Source organism: Telmatherina bonti (genome assembly GCF_933228915.1).
Source record: "Telmatherina bonti genome assembly, chromosome: 21".
In the NCBI taxonomy this organism is placed as follows: domain Eukaryota; kingdom Metazoa; phylum Chordata; class Actinopteri; order Atheriniformes; family Telmatherinidae; genus Telmatherina; species Telmatherina bonti.
In genome coordinates this window covers 26120558-26135837 of record NC_136630.1, presented here as the reverse complement: position 1 = coordinate 26135837, position 15280 = coordinate 26120558, and the positions used below count along the sequence as shown (strand labels likewise).

At 43.6% G+C, this 15280-nt stretch overlaps 1 protein-coding gene across 4 annotated transcripts in view; it reads left to right on the top strand.

Moving 5' to 3' along the window:
- Positions 1–15280, top strand: part of LOC306771250 (myosin phosphatase Rho interacting protein) — a 71150-nt gene that overhangs the window by 36035 nt on the left and 19835 nt on the right. For all 4 annotated transcript variants that reach the window (XM_079260376.1, XM_079260375.1, XM_079260373.1 and 1 more), the window contains exons 8-14: positions 905–1031; positions 5746–5850; positions 9780–9836; positions 12300–12368; positions 12466–12555; positions 12643–12752; positions 14281–14839. In XM_079260376.1, the coding sequence (XP_079116502.1) occupies positions 905–1031; positions 5746–5850; positions 9780–9836; positions 12300–12368; positions 12466–12555; positions 12643–12752; positions 14281–14839 (1117 nt within the window). The remainder of the gene's footprint in view (positions 1–904; positions 1032–5745; positions 5851–9779; positions 9837–12299; positions 12369–12465; positions 12556–12642; positions 12753–14280; positions 14840–15280) is intronic.

Here is a 15280-nt window from a genome sequence, read left to right as displayed (position 1 = left end):
TAATAAATGCAACTAACTGCAGCTATTATTGTATAAAAACTACATTTTATGAGGGAAAGTTTTAAGAACTACCAAAAACATTACAGCTGTAAGACGAGTGCAGTTTGTAAAGAACTCAGTATTTTTTTGAAGCTATTTGTACACCTCAGCTGTCTGCAGAGTGAACACAACAGGAGGAAAATCTCCAGATAAGTAGCCATTTATACCACTTCCCAGTAGCTACAGCCCAGTTTCTGCATGAAGCTCACCCTGAACATCATTCTGTTGCTCCTGCAGCTAAATTTCAGCTCAGATCTCAGATTCTACGGACATATTTTGTCGTCTGAGCTCCAGGAGAATAAAAAGAACACGGTCTTTCCTGTTTATGTCGTTTATTCTTTATGGAAGAGGTTTTACATCCTTTGTTCCTTTGGCTTAAATGAGGCTGTAAACTCTGCAGTATTTTCACTCTGGAAACAAAACCAGGGTTTGAACTCGTCTCTTCACTAACTCTGTATCATTTTCTGTGTTTATTTATTAATCACCACCAATGTTAATGTTTATAAATGAGCAAAAGTCACCAATAAAGCTAAGATTACAGGTTGTAAAGCAGTCACAGAATCGCCACATCCTGAGACGACTACATGTGAGGGGGAAGAAAAACCCCTCCTAAAGAAAATAAACACAATGTAACCAGTCTGTAATACCAGTAAGAAGCAGCTGATCCCAGAGCTGTGCAGGAGAGCTGATCTGACTGGCTGCTCTACAAGGACCCAGATGTTCGTCACATTTCAGTGGAAGCAGAGAAAACTGCTCCGATACGTCATAAATTCCTGTCACGAGTCAGAAGTGGTCGATGTCGTTGCCGTTCCAGGTCATGAAGCAGAGAAATGAACTGGAGAATGTGTGTGCTTTGTGTCTGCAGTCGCTCCGGTGTGATCGAGAAGCTGGAGGCCTTGGAGCTGGAGAATCAGGAGAAAATGGAGGTGGAGGAGTCGGGGACGAGTGGAGCCAGACAGGGCCGGAGCGAGCACAGACACTTCCACAGAGAGGTAACGTGGCTTAAATGTGTACGCATCAGACCCGACAGAACCCACATTGTGCTGCAGTTTACAATAGATGCTGTGATGTTAAACATCGTCACATGACAGGACAGAACCACCGCCATCTCCCCGCTCCTCCTCCTCCTCCCTTCACCCTCGTCCCTCCATCCTCTCCCTCACTCTGTCCTTTGTTTTGATTGTGGGTCAGAGGTCAGCAGTGTGTGCTGTATTCATTTCCAGTTTCCATTCTTTGGGGGGGTTCCCCTGGTGATAACACTTCCCTTTCCCACCCCAGCCCCTCCCTCCCCACTCGCTTCAAAAAACTCCACTCGTTTCAGAAGCACGTTGAAACTCTGATTGTTAAAGTCTTAGAAAACACCATAAAGCTGCTTCGATTGCGGCGTCTGTGCTGTAGTATTTGGTATTGGGCGGGTGCTCAAACAAAAGTAAAACAGTGAGTTTGGTTCAACTTTATTCAGCTACGGTACGTATTTAGAAACACACACATTATTTATACATCAGTCTGTTTTCACAAATCCATCAAAGTCCTCCTTCTGGATCTGAATCGAACTGCTGGACAACTTCGCCATCAAGCATAACGGGTTCTCTCTCGCCATTGGTCGGAATCAGTCTGGTTGCTAGGCAGCAGTTCAGAAATGATGGCGTCTTTTGCAAATGCTCAGCAACAGTCACAGGAGATACAGGGAGGCACATAAGTGTGTGACAAAGTCCTGCATAGTTTGGAACACAAACTGAGATTACATGGGTTCATTTTTTTTAACTAAATTATTTTCTTTCATAAATTCAGTTAATTAAGTCCCACACCTAAAATGTAGACTATTTATTATTTACACACACACATGCACAGAGGCAAGTATTTGCAAGTTCTCCCATTTAGAAATCATGGAGGCTCTGAAATGTGAGAGACATAATCTAAAACAAAAATCTGGAAATCACATTGTATGACTTTTTAAAATAATTTATTTGTATGTTACTGCTGCTAATAAGTGTTTGAATACCTGTCAATCAGCTATAATTCTGACCCACAAAGACCTGTTAGTCCACCTTTAAAAGGTCCACCTCCACTCTACTTATTATCCTAAATCAGAAGCACCTTTTAGAGGTGGTTAGCCGCATAAAAGACACCTTTCCACGCCAAACAATCAGTATGACTCCAACTGCTAACATGGCCAAGACCAAAGAGCTGTCCAAAGACACCAGACACAACAATGTAGACCTTCACCAGCCTGGAAAGGGCTGCGGGACAATTGCCAAGCAGCTTGGTGGAAAAAGATCCACTGTTGGAACAATTATTAGAAAGTGGAAGGAGCTAAACATGACTGTCAGTCTCCTTTGGACTGGGGCTCCCTGCAAGGTCTCACCTCGTGGGGTCTCAATGATCCTAAGAAAGATGAGGAATCGGCCCAGAACTACAGGAGAGGAGCTGGTCAATGACCTGAGAAGAGCTAGGACCACCGTTTCCATGGTTACTGCTGGTAATACACTAAGACGTCATGGTTTAACACCATGCATGGCACAGCAGGTTCCCCTGCTTAATCCAGCACATGTCCAGGCCCGTCTTCAGTTTGCCAGTGACCATTTGGATGATCCAGAGGGTCATGGGAGAAAGTCATGTGGTCCGATGAGACCAAAGTAGAACTCTTTGGTTTTAATTCCACTCATCGTTTTGGAGGAAGAAGAATGATGAGTCCCATCCCAAGAACATCATCCCTACTGTGAAGCATGGGGTTGGTAGCATCATGGTTTGGGGGTGTTTTCTTGCACATGGGACCGGACGACTGCACAGTAATCAGGAGAGGATGACCGGGGACGTGGATTGTGAGATTTTAGATGGGTCGTGGCTCCGTCTTCCAACATGACGATGACCCGAAGCACACAGCAAGGATAACAGAGAGGCGCCGCAAGAAGCATATCAAGGTTCTGTAGAGGCCATGCCAGTCTCCAGACCTAAACCCAATAGAAAATCTTTGGAGGGAGGTCAAACTCTGTGTTTCTCAGCGACAGCCCAGAAACCAGACTGATCTAGAGAAGATCTGTGTGGAATGGGCCAAAACTCCTCCTGCAGTGTCTACAAACCTGGTTTGACTTCTGTCATTGCAAACAAAGGCTTCTGTACTAAATATTAACATTGAATTTCTCAGGAGTTCAAATACTTGAGCATTAAAGACACATTAGAGGACTTTAGTCATTTCCCCCGTCATGCACCACCTATCCACTCAGCATCCATCCTGCGTCCCACCTGACCTGTTAGCTCTCTCCAGCCAGCAGGAGACGATCTTCCAATGACTCTTAATTTCTCTTTTAATTTTCTTGTGTTTCCTTGCTGATTCAGCAGCGTTGTGTGTGTAAAACAGCCGGTGTGTTTTCTAGCGTGAAGTGAAGCTGCTGCAACGTCATGCAGCGTCCCGGAGGAAAAGGTTGTATAGTTTGGTTTCTCAGCCTCGGGACGCTGCTGGGCAGCAGCTGTAGAAATGCACATGATAGATGTCACTGTGTCATCTAACACACTAGTTTTTAGGTAAAAACGTCACGTAATGCATCTTTAAGGTAGACCAAGAAAAATAGCAAAAACTCTGTCAAGTGCGTAAAGTTGCGGAGAACGAACAGATCAACACGAGCGGATAGAGGTAACCATCCTGTAAATGTTTCTTTTCACTTTGAAACTAAAGAACTGAAAGAAGAGAAAACAAACAAGATCTACTTTCATGTATCATTAATCCCCCCGTTCAGACCAGGTGGGTGAAGTGCATTTATCAGGATGAAGTGGGAGTGGAACCACTAACCCTCCAGTTACTGGACGACCCCCTCGACTGGCTGGACCGGTTGGGATCTCCACCAGGACATCTTGATCTCTGGTTTAGTCGCTCTGACAGTGAGACAGAAACTCTGACACAAGCGTTGACAGGATGACTTTTCAGGGCTTTTTTTTTTCAGGATGTAAACTGACCAGTTTTTAAGTTCGCTGGCAGATTAACGTCTGAACCTCCTCAAAACAAATGCAGCTCCCTTCATGTTAAGACGGCGGCTATGTGCCGGTACGACTGGGTGTGAAAGATACAACCAGATGCCAGAGTCTCAATGAGATTATTTAAAGTGGAACTATTATGTGCATTTCAGGCTAATTTAATTTTATTTCTGAGCCCAGAAGGGCTGGGATTGATCGAGTTATTGTCACAAATGGCTTTATTTACTTCAGACCGACCCTCTCCGTAGGCTGTCAGATCAGCCTGCGGGCAAAACGAGTGGATTGAGACTCTTCCGCATTAAGCCCCGCCTCCCGCCACTGCACTACATCGGGAGCGCGCACCGCACCTGCTTTCGCCGTCATTGTAACATCTCATAAACAGAAGCATTAGGCTAATATGAACTCAATAAAAAACAAACTACAATGTCAACACATAACATACAGCCCTACATGTTGGAACCTGAATCAGAGCCTGAAAACGAAGTGGAAAACAGCAACCCACAGCAACGAATGCAGCAGGATGTCTCTCTTTGGTAAACTCACCAGCCATCGTTGGAAATAACTTTATCCCACGTTTTCCACCCGCCTGATGTATTTGTACATGCCCTTGTTAACCAGTAGAAGGTAACCAATCACCGAACCTTACCCCCTGGGACGTCACAAGGATTTCCAAGTAGAAAAAACTCTCTAAAACGACGCGTTTTTCGTCGCCATGGAAACCGAACGGAGCGCGTGCTGGAACTCAAACTCAAACTCAAACATGCGTTTAGGTGATAAAAAACTGTCGTTCACATGTCTGATGAGGATTCAACACTGTAACACTGTAGAAAGCTCAGAAAACTCCAATTACCATCATAGCACCCCTTTAAGTACAGATGGATGTAAAAGAACCAGTTTTAGGATTTGTAACAAGGTAAGAAATAAACATGAACAATAATCTGACATTCTGTTCTGGTCTAGTTTGTCACTCAGAACCACAGCAGAAAGGTTTTTTTGTCTGAATGCTGATGGGAAGACTTGGTTCAGCTGTTTCTGAATAAAAGGAATCTGTTGTTCTTGCAGACAGACTTGAGGCTTGCTTGTGTTTCTCACACCGTCATCCGTGGCGTCCACCTGGGACGACTGTGTTGTGTTCTGGTTGCAACGCGGCCGTCAGAGCAGACACAGCCACTAAAAACAATGATTATGATTCCTCCAGATGTGCTGCATTGAGGAGGCGTCTCTGTAACTCAGCCGCTCTAGATGCCGAGTCTCCACCGTGGAATGCTGCTCATGTCTTTTCCTTCCTTCTCTTCCATCTTCATCTCATCTTTTCACCAAATATTTCCTCAGTTCAAGGTTCAAGTTAGTCACTGATCGATCACTTTGTCAGGTTCACCTTTTAGTACCGGTTTGGACCCATTTTTCCTTCGTAACCACCTTCATTCTTGGCCATGTGATTGGCTGATTAGGTATTTGTGTTAACAAGAAATTAAATCAAATAAAAACACAGTAAGTTTGTTTTGACACTGATATTTCTATAATTGTTTATATGGAAATTACAAATGTTTAAACACCAATAACCTCCAAGATGCTGAACATGATGAAATTCAGAGCTGGGAGATGAAATCATCTCAATATTACATCACAATTAAATATAAATCTGTCATCCCGGTGATTTATGGTGATTATAAATCACCTTCATTCCTTCCTGAATGACTCCAACATGTCTGACTTGACTTCTGTGTCTCTGTTCAGGACCAGAGGCATGATGTGGACCAGGGTCTGGACTTTCCCTCCGCCCTGCCTCCTCTGAGGAGAGCCAAGTCTTTGGACCGGCGGACGACCGAGTCAGTCATGACGGTGAGTTCTGATATGAGCTCTGGGTTTGGTCTGATTCTCCTCTGCAGCATCCTTCCCCTTGTTGACTTGTTATAAATATAAACGTTGTGTTAAATCAAACTGTGATCAGTGTGATGACAACGTCAGATTGTGTCTGATTATTTATTTAATTAGCTTCTGTCTAATTTCAGATAATCATTAATATCTTAAAGCTGAGCAGGTCGGATACTGAATATTTACACGTCATCACTTGCTTAGAACTGGAAACAAATACATAAAATGAATACATTTTTCACTGATTACTTCAACATGTAAATGATATATCATTTTAGTACTTAAATAAGTTATAAAAAAACAAAAAACAAATTAGAAATACATTTTGTACATTTATTCAAGTATTATTAATCAGTTAAACATGTTTTTTCATTATAAATGTGTCAAATATTTAAATGCAAGAAAAAACAATATTTAACTATTTAATTAATCACTTCTGAACGAGAGACACCAGGAAGTAGCAATGCTAACATGTAGCATAGCAACATGACTGGGACAAACTCGGCTAAAAGACGCCACCAAGCATCGGCTCTCAAACCAAACTCAGCTCAAACCCCGAGTGGTTGTATGAAATGTCAGAAAAACATGAGAACATCACCGTCCACGTCAAAGCTTCTCATCATTCCTCCTCACTAACAAGGTTTCATAGGAAACCTGATTACTTTCTGCAAATCCGCCAGATAAGATACCTACACTCCTCTCCACAGCTACGTTCCACCAGTGAAAGATGCCTCGTGTTTCCACCGCTACGTGGGACTAAATCACCAGACTCTTTTCCTCTGTTGTGCCACGATGGTGAAATGATCTCCCAAACTCTGTCCGCTCTGCAGAGTCCCTGTTTACCAGAGCAAGCGGAAGACTCAGCTCTTCTAGGAGAACCTCAACACTTAGTTTAGATATATTCATTGGAAAGTTGGAGAACTTAGCCCAGTTCTTTGCAACAAACTTTATGGTATTAATTCTTTGTATTATAATATAGGTGATTTTATGGGGTGGGAAGGGAGAAAACAAACAAAACAAGCCTGTAGCACTTCATGGAAGGATCTACTTCCAGCTGGACAGTCCACCAGCACCTTCCTACGATGTCCTCTACTGTTTGATTTCTTGCTTGTGTTGTTCTCACTCTCATGTGTAAGTCGCTTTGGATAAAAGTGCCTGATAATGACTGTAGAATAGAATAGATAAAGCCAGAATCATCAGGCGTACAGAAAGTGTTTACTGTACCTCTGTGTTTGTCCACACCTGCTTTGTTTTCTTCCATTTTTTAGCTACTTTAGGATCAAACGGATCCCAGAAGTGTCGGATTTTACCCAAATGCCAAAATATGGCAAATTTTACAAAATGCCTGGTCGTGTGTTTTACTGAAACCTCAGTAACATCTCTGTCTCTCTTCAGCACCATGAAGCTTCACACTGATCTGGTCCACAGCTGGTTCATGGGTTTCTGGGCTGTTATACAAAAATAAATTAGGCTTTGATTAAAAAAAAAAAAAGTCTTATCGGCTTCACTTTGATACCCAGACGGTTCAGACAGCGTGTAACTACAGACAAGTAGCATTTATTAATGTTGTGTTCAAGCAGAAACCCCACAAAGAGGATTAACTTCATCATTTAAACAAGCTCATGAGGAAACCAGTGGAATCTGACTGGTTTATGATGCTGGTGTACTGGGAGACGTTTGTCGGTGTGGAGAAAGTTTTCTGGTTTAGGTCGACGGCTCATGTTTGATCAGCGGCGTGTTGGAGTCGTAACGGGTAGCGATGCAGGTGAAAAATCAGCTGGCTGTGGGATTACAGAGGCTTAAACTGGCCGGAGCGTCGGATCATCGCTCCGCTCCTCACCGCAGCCTAATCCTCCGCTGCTGTTGGCCGTTACGTAACACGCCGTTTGCTCAGGTTTTAACAACGCTCGCCACCAAAACGGACGCAGCTGTGAAGACTTTAATCTCTGAGCGTCTGCACCGCCGCTACCGGAAAAGCCTTTAAGACTGGAGGAGCTGACGATGATTACAGCTCAGGCTAGAAAACAAACAGGTCGAGATTTGTTTGGACTATTCCGACCTTCCTGTGGGAATATAGAAAGTGTTCATGTGTTCATGCCGGTGTGCGGCGGGGCAGACAAAGCCCACCTTGTTGTGCTAAGCTGCAGGATCCAGGCTCAGAGGCAGTTGTTGGGGCTGGGAGGGGACAGATCTGCTTAGCTAATGGGAGAATTAAACATTGAGAAACGTATCAGTGGAGATTTAATCAACAAACTGCAGCATTGTTGGCTTGCATGTAAAAACCCCAAAGTTCTGTTTAATCTGCTCTCCTGTGTTTTGTTTTAGTGATTGAGACCAGTGAGAAACCTCAGCATGAGTGTGTTGCTTTATTTCTGTTGGTCTCGGTGTGGTTGTTGTTGGACAAACCTCCGTGCTGCAGGGGGCGCTGCAGCCTCTCTGCTCCCTCTCCTCTCCAGGTTATACAGCACTCCTCTCTCCTTGTGTGTGTGTGTGTGTGTGTGTGTGTGTGTGTGTGTGAGAATATCACAACTCGCCACTATTTCCTGTGGTCACCGTTCACATGGAGTGTGTGTGTGTGTGTGTGTGTGTGTGTGTGTGTTCCCACGGCGTGCAGTATGGAGCACTTTTGTTCTCAGCCCAGCAGCACATCTGTCAGATGTTGTCCCTACGTCGTGGGCCGCATTTCGACAAGTCAGGCCTTAAATTCGTCCGATCCACTGGTGGGGTCAACCTCTGCCCCCAGCTGACTGAATGAGCATGACTTTATCCTTTCTGCTGCTCGTTGTCGTTTAGGAGCCTTTCCTGTCAACATGTTCTGGGTTTTCCCACCAAAGTGGTTCCAGACTTGAGTTTCTGGTGATCCAGTAAACCAGGGTATCAGTCAGCTTTTAAATACTTTTCTTTTTGTCTTTATGTCTCACCTTTAACCCCATCTTGACTAAAGCCTCCTGTACAGCAGGCAGCGTGACACGTGCAGTCCTGCAGACGTTTGCAGACACCATGAAAGTGTTCATAACACTGCAATGTTTCCCCAGAAACGCCCACGTTTCATCTTCATAAAACATCTCCAGCACATAAAAATGTTTGCAGACACCATGAGGCAGAAGTGCTGACATGTAGCATAGCAGCATGATGCTGGGAAAACTCTGCTAAAAGGCTCTAAAAAGTGCTGACACATAAACAGTTCAAACCCCCAAAAAACATGAAAACATCATGGTTCACCTCAGAGCTTCTGCTTATTTCTCCACACAAACGAGAGAGAAACAAGCTGAGACTCTGCTGTGATGCATGTAACTCTTACACTGCAAAAACTCAGCCTTAAAAAACGAGGAAAAAATTATACAAAAAGGAGGTAAATGTTGCTTAAAATAAGATAAATTATCTGCCAACACAACAAGACTTCCCAAAACAAAAATACTCTTAAAACGAGGAATTCTCTGGCATAAAAACTAAGAATTATCTTACCTTTAAAAAAATAAACATATGTCTACTCAATTTAAGATTTTTAATCTTAGATTTCAGTTTTTGCAGTGAAGATAAACCAGAGATCCCACTTCCTGTCCTCCCAGTCCTCCCAGTCCACCGTGACATGGACGATGTTTTGATCCAGTTCTCTGGATGTTTACCACTAAAGGATCTCTTGGTTTCATGCCAACCTGAGCCCAGTGGGATTGTGGGAAAAGATCCCGGCATGCATGCTGCTGTAAAACCAGAGAACTGCTTTTGGAACCAGTTTGGTGGAAAAACCTCAGAAAAGTCTGTTTTATGTGTTTCTGTTGAACACAAGTGAAGATCTGCTGCCAGACGAGTTTTTATTCCCACATCAAGCCGTCTCAAACCTCCTTCACGCTCATTGATCTCTGATTGATTTCCTCTTTTGGTTTTTTTCTTTTCAGCCGGATTTGCTGAACTTCAAGAAAGGATGGATGGTGAAGTTGGACGAGGAAGGCCAGGTACTGGTATTTTTCCCTCCACCAGTTTGTCTTTACATAAAAACTTTTTTATGAGTCAGTTTCTTCTGGTGTTCAACAAGCAGCCGCCAGTACTGTTCACACCCACACAGCAGAGCTAGTATCACAGATTCCACCCTGACTGGGACCAGCTGCCACTGCTGAATGGTTTCAGTAGAACAATCACATGTAGTTTGTCATCTGGCAAATCTGTTAACTGGCTGTTTTGTCTTCTCTGGTATGGAACCAGTATGAAAGTAATGTTTCCCCAGAAACTCCCACTTTTCATGTTGTACAACAGAAAAAAGCAAGTTTTTCTGTTGTTTTTGGCTCCACTGACCTTTATTTGGCTGCAGTTGGACAGGAAAGCAGAGGATGATATGGACCAAAGGGCTCCAGCCAGCGAGGTCTGGTGCATCATCCTCTTCCTGCTTAACCAGTGCAGCTAAACTGGAGTTAAACCCATCTAATGGTTTTCCATCCGATCATTTTCCGTACCACTTAGTCCAGTTAAAGGTAGAGTATGTAAGATTTTCAATATTTTCAAAATAAATTAACTAAAAAAAATTACTACAATCATAATTAGTTTTTTAAACATGATGGTTCCAGTCTGTCCATATTTGATGCGTTATTAAATTACAAGTTTAATTAATGACAAAGATCCTTCTTGAATGTTTTCTGACCAGTAAAAAAAAAAAAAGTACTTTTTTTCCACCAGTAGGGGGAGTATAAGCCCATTTATTGCAGAGCGGCTCTGAGCTACAGCTCACAAGCGATTCCTGCCCTCATTGGAGCTGGCAAGGAGGAGGAGTGAGTTTTACTCATTACTGCCAACCTGTGGTCGTTTGTGGAGGTAGCAGTTTTGTGGTTTTCCTCACGACCTGGTGTTTGCCACCTGGTGGTGGAAAGAATCGCCTTGAAATCTTACATACTCTGCCTTTAAGGGTCGCGAGAAAACTGGAGCCAGCTGGAATCAGGCGAGAGGATGGGTACACCCTGGACAGGTCGCCAGTCCATCGCAGGGCCACACACAGAGACAAACAACCATTCACACACACACACACACACACACACACTTCTAAAGAGAACTTAGTGATCAGTTAACCTCACATCCAGGTCTTTGGCTGGAGAGGGAACACACACAGAAAGGCCACTGGAGTTTAGGAATCGCTGATACTGATTACTGGTCTGATACATGTGGTATTACATTTGGAGAGCTATTAAATTCATATTTCAAATAAATATGATCAACTTTGATGTGTGATAATGTTGTTCATGGCGTTTAGTGGCCCAGCAGAGGTTAAACTGTTAAACATCCACTAACATATAGAAACTCTGGTTGTCACAGAAGTTTTTATTTGACTAAATAATCTTGGAATTGAACTTGGAGTGTGTGGGGGGGGGATCAAATGGAAAATTGTCATTTTTCGCTTGACCATTTTAATCCATTACGAAATTTTTGTCATTTTTATTGTTTTTATTGATCATTTAACTTGTCATCTTGGGCATTACAGCAGCAGATGGTCTGCCTGCTGTTTTTTTTTTGTTTTTGTTTTTTTTTTACTGTTTGAAATCAAGAAAAATGAAGAAGAAAAAAAAGTTTTACACATTTTTTTTTGTTTTTAATCTACAAAAATCAGCAATATCAAAGAATTGTGAGAATTGCAATTTAAATCAAATCGGCGCCCAAAAAATCTGAATCAAATCAGGACAAAAGCATGTCGTCATAGCCCTATTTTCCATGCATCCCTGCTCCAACACACCTGAGTCTAACTAATCAGTCATCGTGCAGAACTTCATAGGCTGTTGGATCCATGTAATGGAAGCCAGGTGTGTTGGAGCAGGGACACATTGAAAACCTGCAGGACAGCAGCCAAGGACCGACTTTGCACACTTAGAGGGAAAGTTTAACAGGATGGGCAGAGTAAACTGAAGCATTGTGTTTGTGCGGATCCTTTCTGTACTGAAACTGTCGTGTTTTTTGTAAAAACTTTTTCCAGTTTCTGTTCCTGCTGCGCTTTGTTGCAGTTTTCCTGTAAGGCGACAAAGTCCTCGCGCTCTGTAACGTAACGGGAACCCAGAAGCTTCATAAGCTTGTCTGGCGCCGTTTGGAAACTTCGGCGCTGCACATGAGGCGTGCTGCTGTTCCGCTAGGGGCGTTTTCTAAAGACATAACGCTAAACGTTAGCAGTGGCGTGCTGCAACATTACGTAACTCAGAGGAAAGAAAAAAGAAGTGGAACAGGTTCAAACGGCATCTAAACACTCCCAAAGCTCCGCTGTCTGCAGCTTCACACGGCTGTGGTTACGCTTTGATAATTCAGCCTCAATGGACTGAAACGGCGAGGGTGGAGCCCGAGGCTGCAAAAGCTGTGGCCGACTGTGTCTTCAGCAGGTTTTAGTGACTGTCAGGTGATCAGGCGACCACTGCTGCATCATTCAGCTCCTTTTTCTGTCTTTTCTGTAGTGGAAGAAGTACTGGTTCGTGCTGACGGATCACAGTCTGAGATACTACAAGGATTCAATCGCAGAGGAGGTCAGCTGACTCGCTTCAAGGCACAGATTCCTTCCTGTTTCCCTGTAAACGCCTCTTTGTGATGTAAATGCTGTACGTTGTGTTTTTCTGCGTTAAGGCATCGGACTTGGATGGTGAGATCAACCTGTCCACCTGCTACAGCGTGACCGAATACCAGGCTCAGAGGAACTACGGCTTTCAGATTCATGTAAGAAGCATGCGCCGTGCTGTAACACACTTAGTGAAAAGAAACCTTCTGACTGTTTGGATTTTTCTGCCTGTTGTTTCCGTTCAGACCCAGGAAGGAGTTCACACGCTGTCGGCCATGACCGCTGGCATACGGAGGAACTGGATCCAGGCAGTGATGAAGAACGTCAGACCCTCCACCGCTCCTGATGTGGCCAGGTTGGCAGAAAACCACGTTAAAGCAGCTTCACACACTTCCTTCCAACCTTCTGCTTTTATTTACAGTTGTGCTCATATGTATTCATCCCCTTTCATTAAAGAAAAGGCTGAATTTACAACAGTCACTCAAATAACTGGAGACCTAAAAAAGGAACAATAACTAAAAATTTGCAAAAAATATAATTTAGTGATATAAGTCACTGTTTTTTCATTTAATTGAGTTGAAGAAAGAAAAAAAACAAACAAATGTGTCCTGGACAAATTAGAGCACTTTTCTGTTGAACAGTGGGACAAAATACCTGTCAACAGGTGCAGAAGTCTGACTGAGAGGAACAGAAAACACCTGACTGGAGCGGAAACATTAAAGGATTGTTCAACTAAATATTAGTTTATGACTGATGGAATATGTAATAAATTATCTTATTTGTTTGGTTTTTTTTAAAAAAATATTTCCATTGAACCAGAATTAGAAAATAATGTAATAATTTTATTTATTATTACTTTAGTCAATTTCAGCTTATTTTACAGGCAGCTGTTTTTTTCCTTCTTTAATGAATAAATATGAGCACATCTGTACATATTCAGTTCTGCCTGCACATCTCTGATACTCTGTAGATTTAGTTTTGTTGTTTTTCAGGACTTTACTGGATTTCTTTTTGCATCTATTAGGACATCCAATCACTTCAGATCCTGTTAGTCTGTTAGAAGGGGTCATTTTACAGTTCATGGTCAAACTTTCTCCTTTCATTTTTAGCTTTTTCTTTGTTAGAAATCTTCATTTACACCGTCCACTTCACCAGCTCCATGGTCTACTACCAGTTTGGACCCCTTTATTCCTTCAGAACCGCCTTCTTTCTTGTTGTCCGAGATCCAACAAGCTGTTGGAAACGTTCCTCAGAGATTTTCTCCATGTTGACATGAAGCATCAAACAGTTGCTGCACATCATGATGAGAATCTCCAGTTCCACCACATCCCAAAGCTGCTCTGCTGGACTGAGATCTGGTGACTGTGGAGGCCGTTGGAGGACAGTGAACTCATCATCATGATGAAGAAAGCAGCTGGAGATGATGTGAGCTTTGTGACATGGTGCATCATCCTGCTGGAAGTTTCCATCAGAAGATGCTCCACTGTGCTCAGAAAGGGATGGACATGGTCAGCAGCAGGACTCAGACCTACAACCACGTTTAAACTCCCTTAAATCTCCTTTCTTCTTCTTTCTGACGCTCAGTTTGAACGTCAGCAAGTCGTCTTCATCATGACTAAATGTGTTGAGCTGCTGCCATGTGATTGGCTGATGAGATATTTGTATTAATATGTAAATGAACTGGTGGATCTGATGAAATGAACCTGAGTGTGTCGACTGTTTGGGGGCTGGTGAACGAGTCTTCAGACAGTTTTTCGCTTCTCTTTCCTGCTACAAGGAAAGTCTTTAGTCGACAACTATTGAATGTGTTTAAACAGAAAGTTGAGCCTTAAACAGAAACGTTTCAGTCTTACGAAGACCTTCCTCGTTTCTCTTCCTTTCAGCTCCACCGAGGATCATGTCTCCTTCTCACCTCTGGAGGGTTTGGTCCGACCCGACGTGGCCCAGGACTCTCCCTCCTCAGAAGCCTTGTCTGTAGAGAGAGATTCTGCTGCTCCAGGCGTCATAAAAAGCCGAGCGCGCGAACGCAGGCGAGAAGGCCGCTCCAAGACCTTCGACTGGGCCGAGTTCAGGCCCATAGCGCAGGCTCTGGCCCAGCAGCGGGCGCAGGAGGCCGAGAGCCTCCAGGCGGACATGGGCGAGCTCGAGCGCAGTCGGAGGAGAGAGGAGAGGCGGAAAAGGTATGGGTCCGTGACGAGCTCAGAGCAGACGTCTGTGACAGAAGGAGGGAGGACGGACAGTGAGAGCGGAGACGGACATTCAGACTCGTTACCGCCCGTCTCCTTGGAGAGGCAGCAGAGGGTGGAGGAGGTGATCGAAGAGCACTGGCGGCAGGTGGAGAAGACGCCCATCCGAGAGGAGAGGAGGGTGCCGCTCCCCGCCTCGGTTCAGTCCAGAGAGACGGCGGAGCTGGAGCAGCTGCTGGAGAGTTACAAGCAAGGGGTACGTTCAGCTCCTCCACTGTAAGACAGCAATGTCTCTTCAACCGTCATCGTCCTTTCAGGTTGTTGTTTCCTTTGGTTTTGTTATCTCGAATGTGAAGATTTTCTTTAAAAACTGTGAAATTTTATTGTGTTTTAAAGATGAAAAGCACAACGGGGACATATTTCCTCCGTTTCCAGGTCATGGGAGGACAGGAAAGGCTTCTCCCAACACCTGCTATGAAAACATTACAGATTCATGTTTTTTTTCCACATCAACTTCAGTTCTAATAGAAAAAATGTAATCATCCTAATTATTTAACCCTTTAAATTCTCGATGGTTGTTTATATATTGCAGTGAAAAGCGAATCTTGACCTTAAATACTGCCGTAAAGCACCTTATCGTAGTGTAAACCAAGCGGCAACCTCCAGCGGTTAAAAGTGAAGCCAATGCAGAAGTGCA